The sequence below is a fragment of the Macaca mulatta genome, chromosome 11, assembly GCF_049350105.2.
Source record: "Macaca mulatta isolate MMU2019108-1 chromosome 11, T2T-MMU8v2.0, whole genome shotgun sequence".
Classification (NCBI taxonomy): domain Eukaryota; kingdom Metazoa; phylum Chordata; class Mammalia; order Primates; family Cercopithecidae; genus Macaca; species Macaca mulatta.
This window is the reverse complement of record NC_133416.1, coordinates 75,868,807-75,896,019: the sequence shown is the minus strand read 5'-3', so window position 1 is coordinate 75,896,019 and position 27,213 is coordinate 75,868,807. Positions and strand designations below refer to the sequence as shown.

At 42.9% G+C, this 27,213-nt stretch overlaps 1 protein-coding gene across 1 annotated transcript; it reads right to left on the bottom strand.

Annotated features, from left to right (window-relative positions):
- Positions 1 to 6,231: 6,231 nt before the first annotated feature.
- SLC35E3 (solute carrier family 35 member E3) lies at positions 6,232 to 25,104 on the bottom strand. The gene is given in 5 exon segments (NM_001194726.3): positions 6,232 to 6,800; positions 12,641 to 12,723; positions 19,165 to 19,323; positions 23,231 to 23,341; positions 24,521 to 25,104. Coding segments are annotated over 5 exon segments (942 nt in total). The 5' UTR covers positions 24,923 to 25,104; the 3' UTR covers positions 6,232 to 6,613.
- Between the last annotated feature and the right edge of the window lie 2,109 nt (positions 25,105 to 27,213).

The following is a 27,213-nucleotide window of genomic DNA, read 5'->3' as shown; positions in this document are numbered from 1 at the left end:
TAAACATTTTCCTGAGTTCTGCACGTCTATAAACTGATTATTTAACGTTTTTTTTTTTTTTTTTTCCTGAGACAGAGTCTCTCTCTGTCACCCAGGCTGGAGTGCAGTGGTGCAATCTCGGCTCACTGCAGCTTCCGCCTCCCAGATTCAAGTGATTCTCCTGCCTCAGCCTCCTAAATAGCTGGGATAATAGGCATGTGCCACCACACACAGCTAATTTTTGTATTTTTAGTAGAGATGGGTTTTCACCATGTTGGCCAGGCTGGTCTTGAACTCCAGATCTCAAGTGATCTGCCTGCCTCGGCCTCCCAAAGTGCTGGGATTACAGGCGTGAGCCACTGTGCCTGGCAACATCTGTAATTGGATATCTCAATATCAAGAAGGCCCATAATCTTCCTCTGCCTCATCCCTCTCCTAACTCAGTCCTCTTCTTGTGTTTCCCAGTTCAGAGAATGGCACCATTCTCTATCAAGCTGTGCAAATCAGACATGTGTGATTTTCTGTTGTTGTTGAGACAGGGACTCACTCTCACCCAGGCTAGAGTGCAGTGGCGTGATCATGGCTCACTGAAGCCTCAACCTCCTGGGCTCAGGAGATCCTCCCACCTCAGTCTCCTGAGTAGCTGGGACCACAGGCCCACACCACCATGTCCAGCTAATTTTGTATTCTTTGTAGAGACAGGGTTTCATCATGTTGCCCAGGCTGGTCTCGAACTCCTGGACTCAAGCAATCCACCCACCTTGGTCTCCCAAAGTGCTGGGATTACAGGCGTGAGCCACCGCGCCCAGCTGAAGTGTGATCCTTAACTTCAGCCCTTCTCATGCCCTCCATTTCCAATCCATCTCCAGTCCAGTTGATTCCAGCCACTCAATTCTCTTGAAGATTTCCACTTATCTCACTCCACTACTTTTCAAGCTACCACCATCTCTAACTACAGTCATCTCTCAATTCGCTGGTCTCCTGGCCTCTCTGGTTCTCCCCCACTAATTTCAAAACAAATTTACTGTGCCAGTGCTCATAACACTCCCCCTTGCTCTTACTAAAGATGCTTACCATAGCCTCCAGGTATTGTATGGTCTGAGGCCTATCTTTCTAGGCGCATGACACACCGTATCTCCCCACTCTCAAATTTAGTCTCCAGACTCCATCCTTTTTATAGTTCTTTAAAATCATCACAATTCCTCCAACCAATGGGCATTTGCATGCGCTATTGCCTCTTTCCAGAATGAAACACCCTCCCTGTGCCTAGCTAACTTCCATATATCTACGACTGCAGCTCAGTCAAACTTTCTCGATGGACTCCCTCCACAACTGCCAAGCCTGGGCCAGATTCTTTTGTTATGTGCTCACAGAACCATGTTCCCTTTAGCATTCATTGAGCTTGCTGTTTAATTATTCCTATTTTGTTTTTGTTTAATTAGTCCTATCATGGTAGACAAATGTTCCTTAAGATCATAGGACATACAGGACTGTCTCTACATAAAAACTGTTTTATATCCATAATGCCTAGCACAGTACCTGGCGCACAGTATACGCTCAATAAATTTTTGTTGAATTAATGCAATTATCATTATATTCCTGATATTAGCAGGTATAATCCAGTTTAAGTTTGGGAACAGAAAGACAAAACAGACTACATCTAATAAATCCAGTCTCCTTTTTTATTTATTTACTTTTGAGACGGAGTTTTGCTTTTGTTGCCCAGGCTGCAGTGCAATGACATGATCTTAGCTCACTGAAACCTCTGCCTCCTGAGTTCAAGGGATTCTCTGGCCTCAGCCTCCCAAATAGCTGGGATTACAGGTGTCTGCCACCATGCCCAGCTAATTTTTTTTGTATTTTTAGTAGAGATGGGGTTTCACCATGTTGGCCAGGCTGGTCTCGAACTCCTGACCTCAGATGATCTCCCCACCTCAGCCTCCCAAAGTGCTGGGATTACAGGCGTGAGCCACCGTGCCTGGCTAAGGTCTCCTTTCTTTTAATCAGACTTTCACCTTTGGCCATTCTGCATAGTCATTCACTCAACAGTATTTACTGACGGACTGCATATAGAGTGCTTGATTAATGTTGCTGCTTTGTCATTATTATTATTATCATTATTATTAAGACAGAGTCTCACTCTGTTGCTCAGGCTGGAGTACAGTGGTGTGATCTCTGCTCACTGCAACCTCCACCTCCCAGGTTCAAGCCATTCTCCTGCCTCAGTCTCCCAAGTAGCTGGGACTACAGGCATGCACCACCACACCTGGCTAATTTTTGTATTCTTAGTAGAGATGGGGTTTCACCATATTGGCCAGGCTGGTCTCGAACTCCTGACCTCAGGTGATCTGCCTACCTCGGCCTCTCAAAGTGCTGAGATTACAGGTGTGAGCCACTGTGCCCAACTTAATGTTTCTGCTTTGAAATAAACATTTAAGAAGTCTTTAATCGGTTGAAAACAGCAAGATTTTAAAAGTATTTTAAAAAGTGAAACAAAAGAATGCTTACTTCATTTCACGGAGAGAGGTTTCTCTTTTATGTTATTTTTAAAAGGAGATGGAATTTTGTTTCATTCATTTCTGTTTATTTGGACAGGCCAAATATGAACAACTGAACACGCCAGCGTTACCATACACATGTTACACAGATGCCATCCTTCTTCCATCGGCTCTCATATGCAATACAAAAGTAAAAAGAGGTTCTCTTTTAACAGGTAAAAATTGAAGTTCGGTCACTTAACACAGAGTAAACAGTAATTACAGTTATGCTGGTAACAAAAGACAGCATGTTCTCTTTGAAAGCACCGTATTTGGTTTGTTTCCGCGCTTGGTTCCAGTATCTGGCACATTTTCCCCGGGAGTTTTCTTTTCAGTGGGATGATTATCTTCAGGGCAAAAAGTTTATCAGACTCAAGTTTTAGCAGTACTTAGTTTATTCATTTATATACACGTAACTGTAACCCCATCCTGTCTTCCTCCAGTCTTCTTACTGCATTCCTACTGACACGTATATTATAACACCCTCCACAAGTTCTATTTACAGTTAAGAATTTCTTTTTTTTTTTCTTTTTTTGAGACGGAGTTTCACTCTTGTCACCCAGGCTGGAGTGCAATGGTGCAGTCTCGGCTCACTGCAACCTCGACTCCCAGGTTCAAGTGATTCTCCTGCCTCAGCCTCTCGAGTAGCTGGAATTACAAGTGCCTGCCACCACGCCCAGCTAATTTTTGTATTTTTAGTAGAAACAGTGTTTCGCCATGTTGGCCAGGTTGGTCTCAAACTCCTGATCTCAGGTGATCCACCTGCCTTGGCCTCTCAAAGTGCTGGGATTACAGGCGTGAGCCACCGCACCCAGCCTGCAGTTAAGAATTTCTAAATGGGCCGGGCGCGGTGGCTCAAGCCTGTAATCCCAGCACTTTGGGAGGCCGAGACAGGCGGATCATGAGGTCAGGAGATCGAGACCAGCCTGGCTAACACGGTGAAACCCCGTCTCTACTAAAAAATACAAAAAACTAGCCGGGCGAGGTGGCAGGCACCTGTAGTCCCAGCTACTCGGGAGGCTGAGGCAGGAGAATGGCGTGAACCCGGGAGGTGGAGCTTGTAGTGAGCTGAGATCCGGCCACTGCACTCCAGCCTGGGCAACAAAGTGAGACTCCGTCTCAAAAAAAAAAAAAAAAGAATTTCTAAATGGCACAAATTAACTCAGCTGTTCTCAGTGCAGACGTCAAATCCTCACTGTGCTGAAACACTTTTCTCAGCTTTTGGGAAATAATTACAATTTAAACATCCACAGAGAATGTTTCTTAGACAAACATAAGACAAACATACTCGAGGCTTATCTGGTAAAAAATAACTGCTCTGTCCTTCTTAGCACAAAAAAGACATATCTTTGTAAAATGAGAAGAACCAAAGAATATTTAAAACAAAACAGGAAGCCACATGTACTAATTACACAAGAGACTGACTGACAAATTGGAATTCTCCAAAACAGATTTTCAGTGAGGCTTCTCATTTCAGAGTCCAGGGAAAAAAAAATCCCAAAAACCCCAAAGGTTGTGTGTATACATATTTTTATTGTGTTAAAAAACACAAAACATAAAATTTACTGTCTTACCAAAAGGTATATTTTGTGGCTCTTTCCCCACTTTTTTTGTCCAAGACAGAGTCCAGTCTGTCGCCCAGGCTGAAGTGCAGTGGCATGATCTCGGCTCACTGCAACCTGCACCTTCTGGGCTCAAGCAATCCTCCCACCTCAGCCTCCTAAGTAGATGGAACTACAGGCATGTGCCACTAGGCCCGGCTAATTTTTGTGTTTTTTGCAGACGGGGTTTTACTATGTTGCCCAGGCTGGTCTTTGTTCTCTTAAGAGTTGCTTTCTCCATCAAAATTGATAAATAACATTTAGAAAATGAATTATTTACTACAAGAGTAATGATATGTCTCAATTTATTATATGAAATTATCAACACTGCTTTTAATATTCAGATGTCAAGAAGATGAAAAGCAGAAATACATTTTGCAAACATGTGGCACTCCATAGGTGGAAATCATATATTTCCTCTAATATCCCAATTTTTCTGCCTAGTGTCTATATGGCTTTTGTCCCAACTTGCTGTACAAGAATTTTCCCCAGCCACCTTAGAAAGGCTGGACGTAGTTCACTCCAAATCCACAGTTCACTCCAAGTGTGTCAGTACCACAGAAAGCTCCATGGAAGCCTCAAATGTACGGGCTAGGCAACAGAAGCAGGGAGGCAGGATTAAGAAATTACTGGCCAGGTGTGGTGGCTCAGGCCTGTAATCCCAGCACTTCAAGAGGCCAAGGCAGATAGATGGCTTGAGCTCAAGAGTTTGAGATCAGCCTGGGCAACATGGCAAAACCTTGTCTCTACAAAAAATATAAAAATCAGCCAGGTGTGTTGGTGTGCGCCTGTAGTCCCAGCTACTGGGGAGGCTGAGGCAGGAGGATTGCCTGAGCCCAGGAGGTTGAGGCTGCAGAGAGCCATGATTGTGCCACTGCATTCTAGCTTGGTTAACAGTAAGACAAAAAAAGAAAAAAAAAATTACCAATATAAAATGCTTACACAGCTAACAAACATGTTCAATTCCATTTATAGTCTTTTCTTTGAGCCATTTACACATAGGGCTTTTTTTTTTTTTTTTGAGATGGAGTTTCACTCTTGTTGCCCAGATTGGAATGCAATGGCATGATCTCGACTCACTGCAACCTCTGCCTCCTGGGTTCAAGCGATTCTCCTGCCTCTGCCTCCCGAATAGCTGGGATTACAGGTATGCGCCACCATGCAGGGCTAATTTTGTATTTTTAGTAGAGACGGAGTTTCTCCATGTTGGTCAGGCTGGTCTTGAACTCCCAACCTCAGGTGATGCACTCGCCTCGGCCTCCCAAAGTGCTGGGATTACAGGGATGAGCCACTGCAATGGGCCGCTATTGTTTTTTAACTCCATATAGTTTCTATAGTTCACCAAAAACTCAAAGAGATGACCTATAAATGTATGAATAATGTATGATTTCTTACACCGATTTTCTACTAGAAAAAAATCATACTTTTAGAATTGGATTTTGTCTTACAGTCATCTTTATTATACTTTATAAATGAGATTTCGTTTACATAAATCATCAGGAAGCTAAACTAAAATAGAAATGCTAGATTTAAATTCTAATTTGAATACTCTGATCAAAATAACAAATCTCACATTGGGAAACCATCTATCAGCAAGCAAAGAGCTACTACTGTGTGTCCTTCCTTAGAAGAATGAACACTGAGAACCCATAGCACATTTGCAGTACAGTAACAGCAATTCCTTTGTCATTATCACAGAACTTTAATTTTTATGTACTTTGCTGGGAATAACCAAACCATCCCATATATATATGTCCCACATATATATGAGATGGTGTATATATATATATAGAGAGAGAGAGACAGTCTTGCTCTGTTGCCCAGGCTGGAGTGCCGTGGTGCTATCTCGGCCCATTGCAAGCTCCGCCTCCCAGGCTCAAGCAATTCTCATGTCTCAGCCTCCCAAGTAGCTGGGATTACAGGTGTGCACCAGCACACCTGGCCAACCATCCCATACATTTCATACAATCATTTTTAAAAAGAAGCATGAACCATTTTGGTTTTAGATAATTAAGTTTTTTTTTAGAGAGACACTTTAAAAAAAGTCATTATATGAATAAAATTTCCTTTGTGTTAATTCCGACAAATCATTCAATCATTGAATCAGTCACAAATTTTTTTGAAACGGAGTTTTGCTCTTGTTGCCCAGGCTGGAGTGCAATGGTACGATCTTGGCTCACCGCAACCTCCGCCTTCTGGGTTCAAGCGATTCTCCTGCATCAGCCTCCTGAGTAGCTGGGATTACAGGCACCCGCCACCACGCCTGGCTAATTTTGTATTATTAGTTGAGACGGAGTTTCTCCATGTTGGTCAGGCTGGTCTCGAACTCCTTTTCTCAGGTAATCCACTGGCCTTGGCCTCCCAAAGTGCTGGGATTACAGGCATGAGCCACCGCACCCGGCCCCAATTTTTTTTTTTTTTTTTTTTAGTAACTTGCACACTTAACCATATTTTTTATCTTCTTGGGACAACATTCTTTTCTCCACAAAAACCCAATTAAGGACGTTGTGCCAGTTTACTCTTACTTCCTTCCTGTTCACTGAGCTTAAAGTGGGTATAGGCGAGAATGCCAAATAATGTACATAAAATGCCAAGAGCCTGATTAATGGACAGTGGATCCTTAAATAAAACGTATCCTCCAAATAAAGTAATGCAGAACTTGAAGTGTCCAAACATGTTATAGCTGAGGTTTTTGGATAAGGATAAAAAGGAAGAATAAGATAGATGGTATATTTACACACACACTCACGCTACATAAAACAACTCAAAAGCAGCCCACCCCATGTAAAGAACAATGGGACCAGGCGTGGTGGATCATGCCTGTAATCCCTGCACTTTGGGAAGCTGAGGTGGTGGATCTCTTGATCCTGGGAATTTGAGACCAGCCTGGCCATCATGGTGAAACTCTTGTCTCTACAAAAAATACAAAAATTAGCTGGGTGTGGTGGCGCATGCCTTTAATCCCAGCTATTCAGGAGCCTGAGGCAGGAGAATTGCTTGAACCCAGGTGGCGGAGGTTTCGGTGAGCCGAGATCGTACCACTGCACTCCAGCCTGGGCAACAAGAGAGAAACCCAGGAGTGAGCCAAGAATGCACAACTGCACTCTAGTCTGGGCAACAGAACAAGACTGTCTAAAAAAAGAGAGTAATGGGAACTTCTTAGTTTCTTCAGGTAGGTTTTAGCGATTGATTAATCAGAGACACAAGACTGCCTCAACCATTCCTACTGACCTCCAAAAAAGAAAAGGGATACAATATAAAAGGAAAGACATTCAGAACAAGGTCCAGGGAAGCTATTTTGTATAGCAATTTATAATTATGTTTTACAGTGGTGTTTCCTTGGGAAATGAAGTGAGAATAAGGTACCAGAGAGCTAACTTGAGTTTAGGAGGGAAAAGCGGGAGGGGGAGAGGGAGCAATACTGAGCACCAACTACACACCAAACACCATACTGGGCGATTTACATGAAATCTTCGAAGTTAGGCATCACGTTTACCTTCACTGCAGGCTCACTCTTCCTATTTACAGTTGTAGAGGCTCAGAGATTTTAAGTAACATGCCCCAGATTACAGAGCTAGTAAGTAGCAGAGTTGGAGTCCGCACATAAACAGGTCTATTTAACTCCAAAGCCCATGTTCTAATCCAAAATACTGCCAGTAACATGCCGCTGGATTAAGGTTTTTCCAAATCACTGTATATTTAAAAAGCAAACTAAATACACACACACCCCCTTTAAAAATTACCTGTGGCCATGCACGGTGGCTCACGCCTCTAATCCTAATCCCAGCACTTTGGGAGGCCAAGGTGGGTGGATCACCTGAGGTCAGGAGTTTGTGAGATCAGCCTGACCAACATGGAGAAACCCCATCTCTATTAATAATACAAAATTAGCCGGGCATGGTGGTGCATGCCTGTAATCCCAGCTACTTGGGAGACAGGCAGGAGAATTGCTTGAACCCAAGAGGTGGAGGTTGCAGTGAGCCGAGATCACGCCACTGCACTCCAGCCTGGGCAAGAGTGAAACTCCGTCACACACACACACACACACACACACACACACACACACACACGCACTTACTTATATTTAAATATAATTATTTTTTCTATATAAATGAGTACTTTCTTGTTCTTGAGATGTATGAGGTGTGCCTATGTGCTTTTCCTAATTACAACACTAGAAATAGCTACCACTCTGTGCCTCAGTTTCCTCACTATATAAAAGGGGAACAAAATAATACCTCCCAGGGTTACTGTAAGGATCAAATAATATACACGAAGCTTCTAGCATATAGTAAGCACCACATGTGCTAGCTATAATAATAGTTACCAAAAGCAGTACCTATGTGTCATAAACACCTGCTTGGAGCTTGACACATTCTCTCACATACAACCACCCAACATCATAGATCGCACTTCCTCCACTTCATACATTTCATAAGTGATCAGAGTGAGACCCTGAGAGTTCCCATACTAGTCAGGCCCACAGGTAGTGGCAGAGCTTGGTGTTCACACCTGGACCTGTCTGACCCCCAAGCCCACCTAAGCAGCCTGGAGGTTCCTGCTGGGCAGCAGCAGTGCCTCGGGAGAGCATGGGCCGTGTCCCCAGGTGCATGTGGTGGCTTGATCCCATGGAGGTGACTTCCTGAGACACAGAGGATCTTCCCAAGGTTACTGGCAATAATCATAATAAAATATGTTTTATTTTCAATTATGAGCTATCTTCATGTGCACTGGCTCTAACACTTTAAATTTCTTTACTCCTAGGCTTCTCTTTTAAGCATATTTATACTAGAAGGAAGTCAAATTTAAAGAAACTATTCATGAATCCTTTTGTAAAAACAACAAAAAAAAGAGCAGTCTACATGTGGTATTTCCAGTTCTACACTTTACTCCAGGCAGGCTGTCACCCCAACCTTCAGAATGTTCTGGTCAAACCCAGTGCCCTCCACCTCACTCAGCCCCTCATTGGTGACCAGTCTCCTTGAACTTGGCCTGCCAGCGGCATCTGACGCAGACACCGACCGCTCCTCCTCCTCCTCACTCTGGTTCTGTGCCACCCTCCTCCTTCCTTCCACCTCTAACTGCTCCTTCTCATCCTCCAGCTAGTTCCTCTCATCTCTCTGAATTCCAAATACTGGACTCAAACCCAACGCTCAGTCTTTGGACTTATTTTCTTCTACTTGTTTGCTTGGTAATCTCAACCAGTCTCACCACTTTAAACCACAGCTTCATACTTCTGACTCCTTGTGATGCCTCCTGCTGAGACGTCACCTTTGAACTCTGACTTGTTTATCCAAAACTGAGCACCTAGCTGGGCTCACACCTGTAATCCTAGCACTTTGGAAGGCCGAGGTGGGAAGAATGCTTGAACCCAACAGTTCGAGTTTGCAGTGAACCATGATCGTGCCACTTCACTCCAGCTTGGGTGAAGAGCAAGACCCTGTCTCAAAAACAAGAACAAAAAAATACTCCCCAAACTGAGCACCTGATCTTCCTCCCCAGCCCCAAACCTCCTTCTGGCTATCCTACCTCAGTTGATGGCAACTCTACTCTACCAGGTGCTCAGGTCAAAAACCATGTAAATCAGCCTTGTTTTCTCTTTCTCCACATCCAACTAGGCAGCAAAACCTGTTGGCTCTTCTTAGAAATATATCCAGAATCCAATCACTTCTCACTATATCCACTGCTACCATACTGGTAGCCACTATGACTTGTACATTGGAATATTGCAGCAGTCTCCTGACAGTTTCCTGTGCCTCTTACAGTCCAGTAGTTCTCAACCACGGGTGATTCTGCTTTGTGGGCAATCATTGGAGGTATTTTTGGTTGTCACAATTGGGCAAAGGGTATGTATGCTACTGGCATCTGGTGGTAGAGCCCAGGCCTGCTGAAAACATCCTACAGTGTACTAAACAGGCCTGCACTAAGAACCGTCCAGCCCAGAAAGTCAACAGCCCAGAGGTTGAGAAATTCTTCTTTATTCTATTCTCAACACAGGAGCCCTGAGTGATTCTGTGATTTATTTTAAAAAACTTTTTGTAGCGTCAGGGTCTTACTATGTTGCCCAGACTGGTCTCGAACTCCTGGGCTCAAGGGATCCTCCTGTCTTGGCCTTCCAAAGTGTTGGAATGACAGGTGTGAGCCACTGCGCCCGGCCCACTGAGTGCTTCTATTAGAATGTATGTAAAATCATGTCGCTTCTCTGCTCAAAATGCTAATGGCTTCCCATCTTACTCAGTGGAACAGTCCTTACATAAACGCCCTACTCAATTCAGTTCTGTGTTACTTCTCAGCCTACCACATTCCCTCCTTTGCTCAACCTGCTCCAACCACACAGGCTTCCTTGGTTTTTTTAGGGCCTCGCACCTGCTGTTGCCTCGGCCTGGAATATTCTTCCCTCCTGATCTGCATGGAGCAACCGCATTTCCTTCAGGTCTTTACTCAAATGTCATCTTCCCACTAAGGCCTTCCTGACTAGCCCTGCCTAGAACTTCAGTGCTGTCTATGACATTTCACATTCTCTTCCCTGCCTTATTTTTACTCCTTGGCAGTTAACACTATCCCACACTGTAGTATATAAATATTTAATTGTTTTCTATTTCTAATCTTCCTCACCAGAATTCAAGCCTGTGAGAGCAAAGACTTCTGTCTATATGGTTCATTACTGTATCCCCGGTGCCTGGCACATAGTAGATGTTCAGTATATAAATATTTTTATATCAATGGTTTAGTGGGTATTCAATACTTACTGAATAAATTAATGTTTTAAATCAGAGCACACATTTGGATGTCTTGATTGGGTAGCATGATGTACAAATTTTGGGACTAGACTGCATGGGTTCAAATCTGGACATCCCATTTGTCAGCTGTGTGGCCTTAAGTGAGCTAGCTAACCTCTCTGTGCCTCTATTTCTTCTATAAACTAAAATGACAGACTCCACCTCACAGAGCTGCTGTGAGAATTAAATGGACTAATACATACAAAATATTTCTGACAGTATCTGACACAAAATAAATATTTGTTAAGTATTGGTTTTCTAAAAAACTTATCGTCATTGTTTTTTATTGATAGTTGGCAAATATCCTACTTATTTACTTCCTGGGGAAATTCATTCTCTGCATTTGCCTAAGGGTGGGGGCAGAGTGAAATGTGAAGAGAAACAGAATGACAAGCAGAATGGTATAAATGGACAGTTGAATTTGACCTTTAACATATAACTTCATTTCTTTCTTTTTTTTTTTTTTTTGGTAGAGATAGGGTCTCCCTATGTTTCCCAGGCTGGTCTTGCACTCCTGAGCTCAAGTGATCCTCCTGCCTCGGCCTCCCAGTGTTGGAATTATAGGTGTGAGCCATAGTGCCCGGCCAATGACTTCATTACTTGACTTGAAATAATATTGAGAAAAACAGGCACACCCATATCCAAATAAGTACAAACACATACTCCATAGCCAGATGCCAGTGGCCTGAAATTATCTTTTGTTATTTGTTAACCATTCCTTTACTTTGTTACTATAAATACCTGAACATGGTTTGAAAATCCAAACCTCCACCTCATTATTCATTCAAAAAATATTTATTTAATCTCACTGTCTGTAAGAAATGGTACTCTGAATTAATTTTTGTAAGGGAAAAGGTCATCTATTACATAAGAAAATTCAAAAACATTCATGACACAAAAAGCTAACCCATTTCCTCAGTTCATATTTCTTTCTTTTTTTTTTTTTTTTGAGACATAGTCTTGCTCTGTTGCCCAGGCTGGAGTACAGTGGCACAATCTTGGCTCTCTTTAACCTGCGACTCCCCAGTTCAAGCAATTCTTGTGCCTCACCCTCCTGAGTAGCTGGGATTACAGGCGTGCACCACCTTACCCAGCTAATTTATATATATATATATATATATATATATTTTTTTTTTTTTTTTTTGAGACAGAGTCTCGCTCTGTCACCCGGGCTGGAGTGCAGTGGCCGGATCTCAGCTCACTGCAAGCTCCGCCTCCCGGGTTCACGCCATTCTCCTGCCTCAGCCTCCCGAGTAGCTGGGACTACAGGCGCCCACCACCGCGCCCGGCTAATTTTTTGTATTTTTTTTAGTAGAGACGGGGTTTCACCGTGTTAACCAGGATGGTCTCGATCTCCTGACCTCGTGATCCGCCCGTCTCGGCCTCCCAAAGTGCTGGGATTACAGGCTTGAGCCACCGCGCCCAGCCTGCTAATTTATATATTTTTTGTAGAGACAGGGTTTCACCATGTTATCCAGGCTGGTCTTGAACTCCTGGTCTTAAGTGATCCACCTGCCTTAGCCTCCTGAAGTGTTGGGATTACAGGTGTGAGCCACCACACTCACCCTTTCAGTCATATTTCTTTAAAATCCTATTGTGTGTAAAGATACAGTAAAAGGCTAAAAATAACTCTCTCTACTCAATGTAGGCCGTGCAATAGTGTGAGATTCAAATAAGGTAATGAATGTGAAAGTTTTGGAGAATATAAAAGACGATGCATTTGTAAGTTATATGAAAAGGATACGTGACAGGTGAAGTGTTCCCAATGATCCAATAAATTGATAAGTTCACCATGAAAGCTATTACTCCAGATAGCAGCACCATAAGCTACAAATAAAACAAAAGAACCATTAATGCAAAGCAATCCAATCATTATAGTCATCAAGCAAAGATACATTTCATTCGGCATTTTAAAAAATTCAAATATCAACCATTAATAAATAAGATTAGAAAGAGAATTTGGGAGACAGTAAGAATTGCAAGTAAAAAGGCAGAATGAACAGTGTTTAGAAAAAAATGTAATTTTTTCCACAAGAATCAATGAAAAATACTGCAATAACATCCTTTCTGTGATTGTGAATTTCCAGGTTAATTTTTCTTATTAATCTAAAGAAAAGTATACATATGCATTATTATTATTATAAATCAGACAATAAAGAAAAGCAGAAAGAATATAAGGAATTCTTATAATCCCAACCATCCACACATTAACATCTTAATTGCTCTTTTTTTTTTTTTTTTTTAAATGGAGTCTCACTCTGTCACCCAGTCTGGAGTGCAGTGGTGCAATCTCGACTCACTGCAACCTCCGCCTCCCAGGTTCAAGTAATTCTTCTGCCTCAGCCTCCCCAGTAGCTGGGATTACAGGCCCATGCCACCACACCCAGCTACTTTTTTTTGTATTTTTTGATAGAGATGGGGTTTTACCATGTTGGCTAGGCTGGTCTCGAACTCCTGACCTCAGGTGATCTGCATGCCTTGGCGTCCCAAAAGTGCTGGGATTACAGGCCTGAGCCATTGCACCTGGCCTCATTTTTATTTTTATGTAACTCAATAAGCATTCATTGGATATCTACAAAGATAGGCCAGGCCTTGTGAGGAATGCAATATGTACAAAGTTCCTGCCCTCAAAGAGCTTAGAAACTACTTGAGGACATAATAAAAATCACGATGATCACAGCTTACACTTACATAACACTTATTATGCACCAATAATTGTTCTGTTTTACATATATTCACTCATTTAATTTTCACGTACATCCACAAAGTAGATGTAAAAATATTATTCCTTTTTATAGATAACTTGGCTGGAAACAGGGGGACAAATGGGTTGGAACACTATATACACATACAATGTTCTGTTCAAATCTATCCCATAATTTTATCCAACAAATTATAGAATCATTTTGTTTCTCAATTTAGATAAAATAATATCCATGATCTAAACTATTAAGAAGTTTAAGTTCCGAAGAAAACATGTCATATTTGAAGATGCTTTTTGTCTTATGTAGGGTTTTGTTATTTTGTTTTGTTTTTTGTAAAGACAGGTTTTTACCATGTTGCCCAGGCTGGTCTCAAACACCTGGGCTCAAGCGATCCTCCCATCTTGGCCTCCCAAAGTGCTGGGATTATAGGCATGAGCCACTGTGCCCAGCCCCATCTAGGTTTTATCTGTGTTAAAATCAGTGCAGTCTTAAGAAGACCAGAGGAATTGGATTTGTGTCCTACTTAGGTAAATATAGTAATACCTCATTTAATTTACAATAGTGAGGTCTATTAAATAGCCAACATAGAGAAATTTGCTTAGAGATTTTAAAAAGAGTTTCTAGAAATATATCTAAAATATATCATTGCTAATTTTATTGAGTTCACAGAATGCTGCATACCTATTTCTTGATACTTGGCACATCACATCACTAAAAACACAATTACTCTACTTTGTTAGGGACTTTGAAGAATATAAAGTAGTTCCATGTTGAAGAGGAGTGGTAAGAGTGGGCATCCTTGTCTTGTTCCATTTCTCAAATGGAATGCTTTCAACTTTTCCCCATTCAGTATTATATTGACTGTGGGTTTGTCATAGATGGCTCTTATTACATTAAGGTATGTTCTTTGTATGCCGATTTTGCTGAGGGTTTTAATCATAAAGCGATGCTGGATTTTGTCAAATGCTCTTTCTGCATCTATTGAGATGATCATGTGATTATTTATTTATGTATTATTTATTTATGTATTTATTTATTTTGGAGTCTTGATCTGTCGCCCAGGCTGGAGTGCAGTGGCACGATCTCAGCTCACTGTAAGCTCCGCCTCGCGTGTTCACGCCATTCTCCTGCCTCAGCCTCCCGAGTAGCTGGGACTACAGGTGCCTGCCACCACGCCTGGCTAATTTTGTTTTTGTATTTTTAGTAGAGAAGGGGTTTCACCGTGTTAGCCAGGATGGTCTCGGCTAGTCTCGATCTCCTGACCTCGTGATCTGCCCGCCTCAGCCTCCCAAAGTGCTGGGATTACAGGCGTGAGCCACCACACCTGGCTGATCATGTGATTTTTGTTTTTAATTCTGTTTATGTAGTGTATCACATTTATTGACTTTAGTATGTTAAACCATCCTTGCATCCCTGGTATGAAACCCGCTTGATCATGGTGGATTATCTTTTTGATATGTGACTGGATTCAGTTAGCTAGCATTTTGTTAAATTTTAGCATCTATGTTCATCAAGGATATTGGTCTTCAGTTTTCTTTTTTGGTTGTGTCCTTTCCTGGTTTTGGTATTAGAGTAATGCTGGCTTTATATGCAAAAAAAAAAGTTAGTTGACACAATGCTCTACTTTGAGTCAAGGACGCCTCCTAGGGACATTAAGGAATGAAGATGACTTTCCCTTACACTAAATGGCCTCAGCCTTCTGTGGTCTTGGTTTCTTTGACTTTTTTTTTTTTAAATGGCTTTTCTGCTGCTGTCCTCATTTTACAACCTGTTAGAAGGCGACCAAAAAAATCCTCTCTCCTTGTAGCATAAGGTCTCCAGGATGCAATGGTTTGAAACCAGATAACCAGGATGGCTATTTTGTAAAGTAAGTGGAAGTATTATCTGACAGATGGTCCAATGACTTCTACTTTAGAAAAAAACTGTATATGCTAAAATATATAAATTTGAAACCACTACTGGTCTACTTAACAGGAAGCAGAGCAGAGCACTGGAGAATATAGACTTTGGACCCAGAAGGCATGGATCCAAATTGTGGCTCTGCTTATTAGCTGTGGGATTGCGAGCCAGTTACTAACTCTCTATCTCTCGGTTTCCTTATCAGTAAAAATAATAACAATAGTGATATAGTTTGGATGTCTGTTCCCTCCAAATCTCATGTTGAAATTTGATCACCAATGTTGGAGGTGAGGCCTAGTAGAAGGTGTTTGGGTTATGGGGGTGGATCCCTCATGAATGGCTTGGTGCCCTCCCCAGGGGTAATGAGTTCTTGCTCTATTAGTTCTCATGAAGGCTAGTTGTTTAAAAGACACTGGCATCTCCTCCCCTCTCCCTCTTGCTCCCTCTCTCGCCATGTGACATGCCTGCTTCCCCTTCGCCTTCCACCGTGATTGTAAGCTTCCTGAGGCCCTCACTAGAAGCAGATGCCAGCACTAATGCTTCTTGTACTGTCTGCAGAATGATAAGCCAAAATAAACCTCTTTTCTTTATAAATTACTCAGTCTCAGGTATTATTTTATAACATCATAAAATGGACTAATACAAATAGTATTAGTATAGCATCAACCTAATAAAGTTATGAAAATTAAATAAGTTAATATTTACACAGTGCTTTGAATAGTGCCGGGAAGAGAAGAGGGGCTATATAGGTGCTTAATAAATTGATGCGACCAACAAAAAAGACATTCCCACTAACTGTGTTCCAAGAGTTGTGGGAACTCTTGTTGGAAGCAGGAATTCCTGATAAGTAAGGTGTTATGGACTGAATGTTTGTGTCCCCCCAAAATTCCTATGTTGAAATCCTCACCCGCAGTGTGATGGTATTGGGAGGTGGGGCCTTTGGGAAGTGACTATGGCATAAGGGTAGAGCCTTCATGAATGGGATTAGTCCCTATGATAAGAAGAGATACGAGAGAGCTTGCTTCTCCTCTTCCTTGTTGTCAGATGAGCATACGGCAAGAAGAATGCCATCTATAAAGCAGGAAAAGGGCCTTTACCAAGAACCCAACCATACCGGCAGCCTGATCTCAGACTTCCAGACTTCAGAACTGTGAGAACCGAGTATCTGTTGTTTAAGCCACCCAGTCCATTGTAGTTTTGTTATAGCAGCCTGAACTGAGACATAGGAGGATTATACATTTTAACTTAAAATGTCCCCAAAGTATTAGTCCCAGCTGCGCGGGAGGCTGAGGTTGGGGGATCACTTGAGCTCAGGAGCTTGAGGCCAGGCTGGGCAATATAGCCAGACCCTGTCTCTAAAAAATAAAAGTCCCCAAAATACATATGTCCTTGATTTGCCAATTCCACTCCTGGGACTCATTTCCATAGGAAAAAAGGTATCAGTACATGAGGACACATGATGTACAAGGATGTTTATCACAGTATTGTTCAAAGTGGTAAAGAACTGGAAAAAAGTGAATATGCAAAGGGGCTATTATACTGACACTGGCTGGGCGCGGTGGCTCACGTCTGTAATCCCAGCACTTTGGGAGGCCCAGGTGGGTGGATCACTTGAGGTCAGGAGGTTAAGACCAGCCTGGCCAACATGGTGAAACCCCATCTCTACCAAAAATACAAAAAAATTAGCCAGGTGTGGTGGCTCACACCTGTAATTCCAGCTACTTGGGAGGCTGAGGCACAAGAATCACTTGAACCCGGGAGGTGGAGGTTGCAGTGAACAGAGAGCATGCCACTGCACTACAGAGTGAGACTCTGTCTCAAAACAAAACAACAACAAAACATACAGACACTGAAAAGAATGCTTTAGAGAGATTTTTAGGAGATATTATTAAGTCAGAAAAGCAAGATACAGAAAAGCATATGTGATAGGATTCTACTTTTGTCAAAGAAACAGATGTGGCTGGGTGTGGTGGCTCATGCCTGTAATCCTAGCACTTTGGGAGGCTGAGGCGGGAGGACCTGAGATAAAGAGATCGAAACCATCCTGGCCAACATGGTGAAACCCCGTCTCTATTAAAAATACAAAAATTAGCTGGGCATGGTGGTGTGCGCCTGCAGTCCCAGCTACTCGGGGGTCTGAGGCAGGAGAATTGCTTGAACCCGGGAGGTGGAGGTTGCAGTGAGCCAAGAATTGCACCACTGCACTCCAGTCTGGGTGACAGAGTGAGACGCCATCTCAAAAGAAAGAAAAAAAAAAGAAATAGATGTTTAATTGGGGTGGGTGTGTGTGTGTGTGTGTGTGTGTCTGTGTGTGTGTGTTTATATGGATATATATGGCATGGAGAAAAATATGGAAGAACAAGCACTTAGAATATTAACATGACTTCAAGGGACATGGATTAGGGAGTAATGGAATGTGGAAGAGTGTATGGCTAGGAAGGCTGGGGAAGAGGAATCCACAATAAAAACAGCATCTATGATATCATTCCATATCTAAAATTATACACACATGCATGTGTACCTATGTGTTTATACAAAAGAGATCCATGAAATGATGCTCACCAAAATGGTAACGGTAATTACTTTAGTGTGATAGCGTTCCAGGGGCCCTTCACTTTCTTTTGTTGTTGTTTTGGTTTGGTTTTCTTTTGAGACAGGGTCTCCCTCTGTTGCCCAGGCTGAAATGCAGTGGTGCTATCTTGGCTCACTGCAGCCTCGACCTCCTGGGCTCAAGTGATCCTCCCACCCCAGCCTCCCAAGTAGCTGGGACCATAGGCATGTGCTACCATGCCTGGCTAATTTTTTGATTTCTTTTTTGAGACAGAATCTTGCTCTGTGGCCCAGGCTGGAGTGCAGTGGCACGATCTTGGCTCATTGCAACCTCCACCTCCCAGGTTCAAGCAATTCTCGTGCCTCAGCCTCTTGAGTAGCCTGCCTTGGTCTCCCAAAGTGCCGGGATTATAGGCATGAGCCACCGCACCCAGCCTCAGCTAATCTTTTTGTATTTTTAGTAGAGACCAGATTTCGCCATGTTGGCCAGGCTGGTCTTGAACTCCTGAGCTCAAGTGATCCATCCGCCTCAGCTTTCCAAAGTCCCGGGATTACAGGCATGAGCCATCACACCCAGTCAATTTTTAAATTTTTTTGTAGAGATGAGGTCTTCCTATATTGCCCAGGTTGGTTTAAAACTCTTGAGCGTAAACGATCTGCCCACTTTATCCTCCCAAAGTGCTGGGATTACAGGAGTGAGCCACTGTGCCTGGCCCCTTCACTTTCTTTATATTTTTACATGTGTTCAAAATCGACATAGTGATTATAAAGCTATGTTTTCACTGTAAAAAAAGTTTAACTTAACCTAAATGTCCAAATTATTTGTGGGCTCTAGCTTGACATGGTCAGTACAGTAACCAGGCATCAGAAGACATTAATTGTAGTTCTGCTTTTGCCACTAAGTAGCTGCCTCACTCTAGGCAAGTACCTTCACCTTTGTGTGCCTCAATTTCTTCATCTGAAAAAGAATCCTTACCTTACCTCCTTATATGGTGATTACGAAGATAAATGTGAGAATGGATCGGACATAGTGCTCTGAAAACTAAAAATTATATTAATAATGGAGGAGTTATTATTATACTGTTTCTTAGATATCAAAACAATTAGAACTTACCAAAGCAGAAACTGACCAGGGACCAAATATTCCTCCTTCTCCAAACACCGGCTCAAAGAAGGGCACAGCGACCAGCAACATGGCAGATGACATCGGAGCCTGGTAGTACAGCAGCTGCATTGAGTTCACTTGTAATTCATGCTGTTTGGCTCCTACCCACTGAAAATTAGGAGATAAAACATGTCTGGCACAAAAGAAATAGTATCACTTAATCAAAGATGCAACAACTAGAGTCACAAAGATGGGAATGTGGGGTATAGACTAGGAGAAGATAAAATGTCTATTATTCTACAGGATTTCAAAGACCAGTAAGCTATATGAATGCCCTTTAAGCACCATGGATGAAAATAGCTCTATAAATTTAATTTCTGATAATCTAGCTTCTTCTCAATTCTTAGAAGGGGGAGAAAAGTCCTCTATTTCCTTCTACCTGATCCTAGTAAACAGGGAAAAATAAACGCACATGAGGGCCTACAAGGATAAAAGATCTTGGGAAAATAAGCGAAAAATGGAAATTCAGGTGCTTAGGAATACAGATGCAGTGTTGGACTTCATTTCTTTCTAAAAATGGCAAAAATTTAAAAATGGAAGACAGGGGCCAGGAGCAGTGGCTGACACCTGTAATCCCAGCATTTTGGGAGGCCGAGGCAGGCAGATAACCTGAGGTCAGGAGTTCGAGACCAGCCTGGCCAATATGGTGAAACCCTATCTCTACTAAAAATACAATTAGCCAGGTATGGTGGTGCACGCCTGTGGTCCCAGCTACTCGGGAGGCTGAGCAGAAGAACCAAGGAGGCAGAGGTTGCAGTGAGCTGAGATTGCGCCACCGCACTCCAGCCTGGGTGATAGAGCAAGACTCTGTCTAAAAAAAAACAAAGGAAGACAGAGGTTGGGGGGACAGGATGACAATGGGGCATGGGGCAGGTTAGAGATGGCTGCCAATGTGTGTGGCTTGAAAAGGTATGTGGTCTTGTCAGTTGCTTTGGAGAACCCAATCAATGGTAGAAGACATTGTCCTCTCTCTGGATGACTTTTCTGTGGATACTATTCCTCATCCCCCACCAATACACCTAGATACATTGGATAATCACTAACCCTAAAATACCGTACCATTCAGTAGAAACAACATCTCAAGACCTCAAATCCCATTTGTCCACAAAATGCTTCACAAATATAACTGAAAAAGAGGCTCTGAAGAAGCTCTAACAGGACTGTTTGGATCACATCTGGCAAGAACAGCTAGGCTTTTGAATGACTTCTACATACGTCTTGTTCCTGTAGGTCTGGGTATCTTGTTACATAAACTCTAAGTCTATAGAAATTCATCAAGACAAAAATAGAAGAGCAGGGAATTTGAACCATACTCCTGCCAGCTTTAACTAAGAGTTCTCTGTGAATGTGAAGGACAAAGAACTCATTCTTCTAAGCTGCCTGCTCCTCGGGGCACAGCAACGAGCAAAAATGGATACAGAGGGTGTGTGCTCACCCCACTTTCCTTTCGCAGCCTCTCCAGGCAGCTGTGTGTCTTGGCCACAGGACTGCCTGGAACAGCAGGGGCTCTGAAGCCTCCACTGTTCCTCAATGCAGCACAGCCTGGCTCCTGCCACCACCCCTCCAATGCTCTCCTAAGGGCACCATGACCTCCATGGCCATGTCCAGACTCCCTGTGGCCCTTCCTGCGAGCCCTCTTTGCAGAACCTGCACATTTTGCTTGGAAGAACTACCCTCCGGTTTACACTCCTCCCTCACTGCCTCCTGCACTTAGTTTTTAAGGCAGATGTCTGCCTTCCTCTTTATTGCCCTGACTGATGTCTTTTACTATTTGCTGAGATCTACTGTTCTTCCCTCATCCCTTAAGCATCCTTAACCTTGTATTAGCCAGTCTCCTGGCCATCTCTACTTATATAATCTGCAGGAACTTGTTTAAAATCAACTGGTGCCTTTCTTCCACAAATGGGCTCCTCTTGCGTGGTTCCAATAATTGATGATATAATCCCCCTCAGGGATCAGAGCCTTACTTTCTTCACTCTCACATTCAATCAGGTTCTCCCATGTGTTCCCCAAAAGGCCCCTGGAGTGCCTTTTAACCTTTCCCTGTCCATTCCCACTGCCCTAGCCCAGGCCCTTCCTGCTTGTCCCGTGAAGCACAGGTAGGTTCCTGACTGCTCTGCCTTTCACCCTTCCTTCCCTTTTACCCACCCTTCCTTGCCATCAGTTGCTTTTCTAAAGGGGAACGATCAAGTCAGTCCCTGTCTGAACCCCTCTCCTGGTGCGTGCTCAATAAAGACACACTTCCTTAGTATGCCTTCACGGCCCTGACATCTGACTGCCTAGCCTCACCAAACAAATCAAGTTCTCCGAAACTGCTCCAGACTTTCACGCACACTGCAAGGAAAAGACCAGCTGTCCTTTATTGCTGAGCTCATTTCTGTGTGCCCTTCCATTTAAATGGTTAACTTTTCCGTAAAGTCTTACCTCACCGCCCCTCTTTTAGAGCTGCCACTTCCTCCTTGGTGTTCCTCAGAACTTTCCTCCTACCTTGGGGTACATATGCTATTGTGACCAGCTGTCTCCATGTGTTTCTACACTGCTGGACTGTAGCTGCTTTTCATCTTTGTATCCTCAACGGTGAACATAATGCGGAAAAGATGTCTGCTGAATGAATGAGTGAGCCAACTATCTTTCTACAACTCAAGCTAATAGCTGGTCACTTGTCTTTTAACTCCTTTTAATGTCTCCAGCAGTATAAGAGAAACAACATAGAAATTATGCCAAGATACATTGGGCAGATACAACTTTAAGAGGAATGTTTTGGGAATATACCTATTTTGTAATAATACCTTTACCATTTACTGATAAGAAACCGTCCATTAATCTACAATCATTCCTTGGTCAATCTCATTTCAAATATCTACCTTAGGGATATAGAACCTTTGATTCTAATCTATAGCAATTTTGAGACTTGTGTGAACAAAAATGGTCATAGTGACAGAGATGGTGAGTACTCTGAATCCATTACATATAAGGAGTACAATTTCTTGCTCTGTTTAATAGCCTATACTAGGCAAAAACAAGTGCATTTAACAAGAAAGATGAATAGGAATGTTCACTAGCCTCTTCTTTTATTTAAACTGCTTCTCTGTCACTAGAAAATGTATTTCACTGCAGAATATTTTCAAACACCATCTCTGACATGATCACTACTAGAATGTTTAAGATGCCAGGGCTCTATTACTGAACTCCTAACATTTCTAACAGGAATGCCTTAGTTTAATAACCAGTGGATGTTTGTGAAAAAAGTAAAATTGGTTACACATTTTGGCTTTGATTTCCCATACAGGCACACACAGAATTTCCAGACCAAGGTTTTCAGTATAGAGAGAATATCGTTTCACTGTCCCCTACAGCAAGTTATTTTTTCTCCACTACATAAGAAACAAAAACCATACTTGTTAGGTTTTATGGTAATGAAGTAACTGAATCCATGAACACATTTTTAATGAATATCTGCTATAGGCAAGGCACTGTGCTTGCACAAGTGGTAAAATATTCATTGATATAAATTACTCTATTATATTAATATAATAATAATCTATATTAGACAAATTATTAAAAGCCAATAAACAAGTACAACAGCAGTATAATTTTTGAGGCAAAAAAATCTAAAAATCTGAAATTTTTCTTTACTGTTCAGATTTCTGGAAGTATACTCACTCCTTCACAACAATGTTAAAAGTAAAGAGTACACAAAAAACATAAACAAACTTAGGAAGTATAAAGTCTTACTACATATTTTGTAAAGATTTCCCAGAAAATAACTTCACCCCAAGCTGAGACTGTTAAGCATGGATATTATACACTTACAAACAGGTAGGTATTTGGTCAGCATCACACACCCAAGTTTCTCTGTCTCCTTTCTTCTCTTCACCTTGAGTCAACTTAAGCAATTACGCTTTCTTCCCAACAGTCTATTGTCTCTATACTGTATTTTCTAAACCTTGGAATACAGCTTCAAAATTTATGAAATCTGCTAAAAAGGCACATAAAGAAAAAAAAAATTACCAACCACTTGATAAAGGGATGTAACTAAAACACCAAGAGCAGCAAACACCATTCCAAGGAAATTAAACTTCACATCGTAATAAGAATTTAGGATTACACCTAAAGTTATAGGAATCTGTAACGAAAAAGAGGTAAATGTTGTTCAGATTAAATTCAAGAGACAAAAATTTAGTATTCCTTTCACAATGTCTTACAAGGCTAATGATAAACACATAACTGGGAAACAATGAACCTGTATAAATGTTTTCTTTTTTCACTTGGGAAAACTGGTTGTTAATCCTATTTCCTAAACGTGAAATATGATAAATCTATATTGATATTCACATTTAATTCTATTTTAAATTTGTGGTAAATATATTGCACTTTGCAAGAAAATACCACATGAATACAAAGGTGAGTAAATGGATCCCCGAAATAGTGTCTAAACAGCATTAAGCATAAATATAAAACAATAAAAGCATAAAGACTTTAAATATAAGGCCAGGCACGGTGGCTCACACCTGTAACCCCAGAGCTTTCGGAGGCCAAGGCGTGCAGATCACCTGAGGTCGGAGTTTGAGACTAGCCTGACTAACATGGAGAAAACCCGTCTCTACTATAAAGTTAGCCGGGCGTGGTGGCGCATGCCTGTAATCCCAGCTACTTGGGAGGCAAAGGCAGGAGAATCGCTTGAACGCGGGAGGCGGGGGTTGCGGTGAGCGGAGATCGCGCCATTGCACTCCAGCCCGGGCCACAAGAGTGAAACTCCGTCTCAAAAACAAACAAACAAACAAACAAAAAAAATAAATAAAAAAGAAAGAAAAAGTAAGAAGACCTTAAATATACTAAGTTACTAAGTGCTAAAATTGAGTCCACCTCCTTTTATTTAAAGTTGCAGACAGCTCGGCAGTATGGTGCTGCAGACATTTTGAGACCTACTTTATGCTAAATCTCTTCACATTTTATCATACACGATTTGATTCCCCTAGGGGAGAAAGGCTGTTTTTCAGTTTGAGCTTTTGCAGATACTCTGATAACACTGGACTGTACCACACAATAGTTTTTCTTATCGATCACAGCATTTAACGATTTCCATCAAATGGCAGCTACTAAAACTCACACAAGCCCACTCTTCTGGGTTGACAAGATGGCCTTTTCCCCCTCCCCAAAATAAGCCTGAAACTTCACTGGCTCACAGATGACTCATTTGTGGATTTCAAGATGAAGGGAAAGACCAGTGTGCGTTCGAATTTCCCGGGGCCAGTGCAGGAGGTGGGTCGGGAGAGCCGCGCCTTGGCAAGCTGAAGCTACTCACCAACGTGAGCTGGATTCTGGTGGAGAAGGTTTTCTGGTAGCAGAAGGTCTGGATGGCTATGATCACCGGCGTGGTCATGGCCTTGGCCAGCTGATAGGTGCCTATAGTGTTGTTCTGCAAGGAAAGGTTAGTGAAGACCACAAAGCCACAGAAGCTGAGGGCCAGGAGGAGGAGCTTGGAGGGCTGCAGACTTTTGGGGGCAAAGATGTCCAGCTTCTGGCAGATATACAAGCCCAGCCAGGTGACTACGAAGTGCACCAGGGTCAGGCTCATGTTGGGGAAGCCGTGGTGCACATAAATCCATTTGTTGAGGAACACAATGCAGATGGACACCAGCAGGTTGAACAGGAGCCCGGCGGCGATTCGCCCGTGGCCCCGCATTCGGTCCACCAGCGATGCCATGATCCCCGCGAAGCCGGGGCCGTTTAGCCTCAGAAGGGGCGCCTGGCCTGTCTCCAGTTGCCCTTCTCCTCCACCGCCGCGTCCTCGCAGACGCCAACCTCACCGTCTGACCCAGGAGTGGCATGCACAGATCAACCTGGGCGAGCAGCACTCTTAACAGACGACACACGCCCCGCCGCCGCCCTGTAAGCCAGCGAGGACGCGGCAGCACGTCCCACGCCCCGCCCATCTCCGCCTGCGGCCACGTGACCCGGGGCTCCGGTGCCTCCGCCCCGGAGCCGCGGGCTGAACGGCCGCTACCCTGCGCAGGCGCGCTGAGCCCTGGGCGCGCGACGCTCGCGTCTTTGTCCTGTCCTCTGGGTCCCCAGCTCCCTTGGTCACCTAACGCCTACCTGACTAGACCAATCTAGGACCCCTTTTTTGATGTTTGTTTCCCGTGTGTCACTGACCCGATTTGCTAGACAACTTCTCTCTGGCTGTGCAGACACTGTTAGCCAATTTTACCTATTAAATGCTGAGCAAATTTAGCCCTCGCCAGAGGGGGAAAGAACTTATCGAAAGCATATTTTTATTTTTTGTTTTTCGAGAAAGACATTCCAAATCTACTTTCCAACAGACAGCATCATCGGGTATAACTACAAGGGTTTCTCCTTAGATCATACATTCACAAAGCATTATTAGCTCAACAGTGAGAAAATGTGTTCTCTAAAGATGTCCCCTTGACAATGTAAACAAGTGCTATTGTGTTCAATTACAACTCGAGAAAAAACGCACAACTTGCCAAAACTGTATACAGCTGTCTCTAGGGGTGTGTGTGTGTGTGTGTATATATATATGTATGTATGTTTTGGATCCTAAAGTCAGGTGCAGTGACTAAGAGTTACAACTTTGAGTAACAGTCTTGATCGACATTGCAGTAAGGTCCTTCACACAGAAGTCAGGTTCTTCCTTTCTCCTTCTTCCTCAAGTCGACAGAGCAAGATTATATATTGTAGATATTACAGGTACAAAAGGGGATTTTTATTTTTTTTTTTTGAGACGGAGTCTCGCTCTGTCGCCCAGGCTGGAGTGCAGTGGCCGGATCTCAGCTCACTGCAAGCTCCGCCTCCCGGGTTTATGCCATTCTCCTGCCTCAGCCTCCCGAGTAGCTGGGACTACAGGCGCCCGCCACCGCGCCCGGCTAGTTTTTTGTATTTTTTAGTAGAGACGGGGTTTCACTGTGTTAGCCAGGATGGTCTCGATCTCCTGACCTCATGATCCGCCCGTCTCGGCCTCCCAAAGTGCTGGGATTACAGGCTTGAGCCACCGCGCCCGGCCTCAAAAGGGGATTTTTAAAAAAGGAATCACAAAAATATCTTGAATGTCCAGCTGTTCCTACCAATACATCAATTCTTAGTTTTAAGATAGAGTCTAGGATTAATTCAGCAGTCACAAAATTAAAAAGAGAAAGAATATGGTAAAATAAAATAAAATAAAATAAATGAGCAAGTGGGGCATGGTGGCATGGGCCTGTAGTCCCAGCTATTTGAGAGACTGAGTGGGGATTGCTTGAGTCCAGGACTTTGAAGCTGAGCAACACAGTGAGACCCCCATCTCTAAATTAAATGAATGAGGTAGGGAAATTAAAACTTTCACACCCAGGACATGCCTGTTGCAACTTTGTAGCCTTCATGCAATACTCAGGGAAAAAGTCTTCATAATTCCTTGGCATAAGTCACACCAAGAAAAGTTTTTAAAAATTAGTATGTGAACCTGCGATAGGAAACATGCCCTTGTTAAGAGTTTCTTCTCTAGAATGAAAACCCAGTTCTTTAAGAGTAGGCACTGAGGAACTAAATTAAGTTGCCTGAAATTTCCCACTCAGGTGCCCACCACTTCTGGTGTTCAGGAAGACAGAGGCATCTGGGAATTGTGAGGAGCACATTGGCACTCTTGGGGCTCCAACTTGAACTGTATTTAAATAAGCAGCAACACACATATTGACTACCTAAGGACTCAAATGAGTCCAATTGGCCAGGTACTGTGGCTCATACCTGTAATCCCAGCACTTTGAGAGATCGAGGTGAGTGGATCACTTGAGGTCAAGAGTTTGAGACCAGCCTGGCCAACATGGCGAAACCCTGTCTCTACTAAAATACAAAAATTAGCCAGGCGTGGTGGCAGGCGCCTGTAATCCCAGCTACTAGGGAGGCTGAGGCAGAGAATCACTTGAACCTGGGAGACGGAGGTTTGCAGTGAGATATCATGCCACTGCACTCTGGCCTGGGAGACACAGCAAGACCCTATCTCAA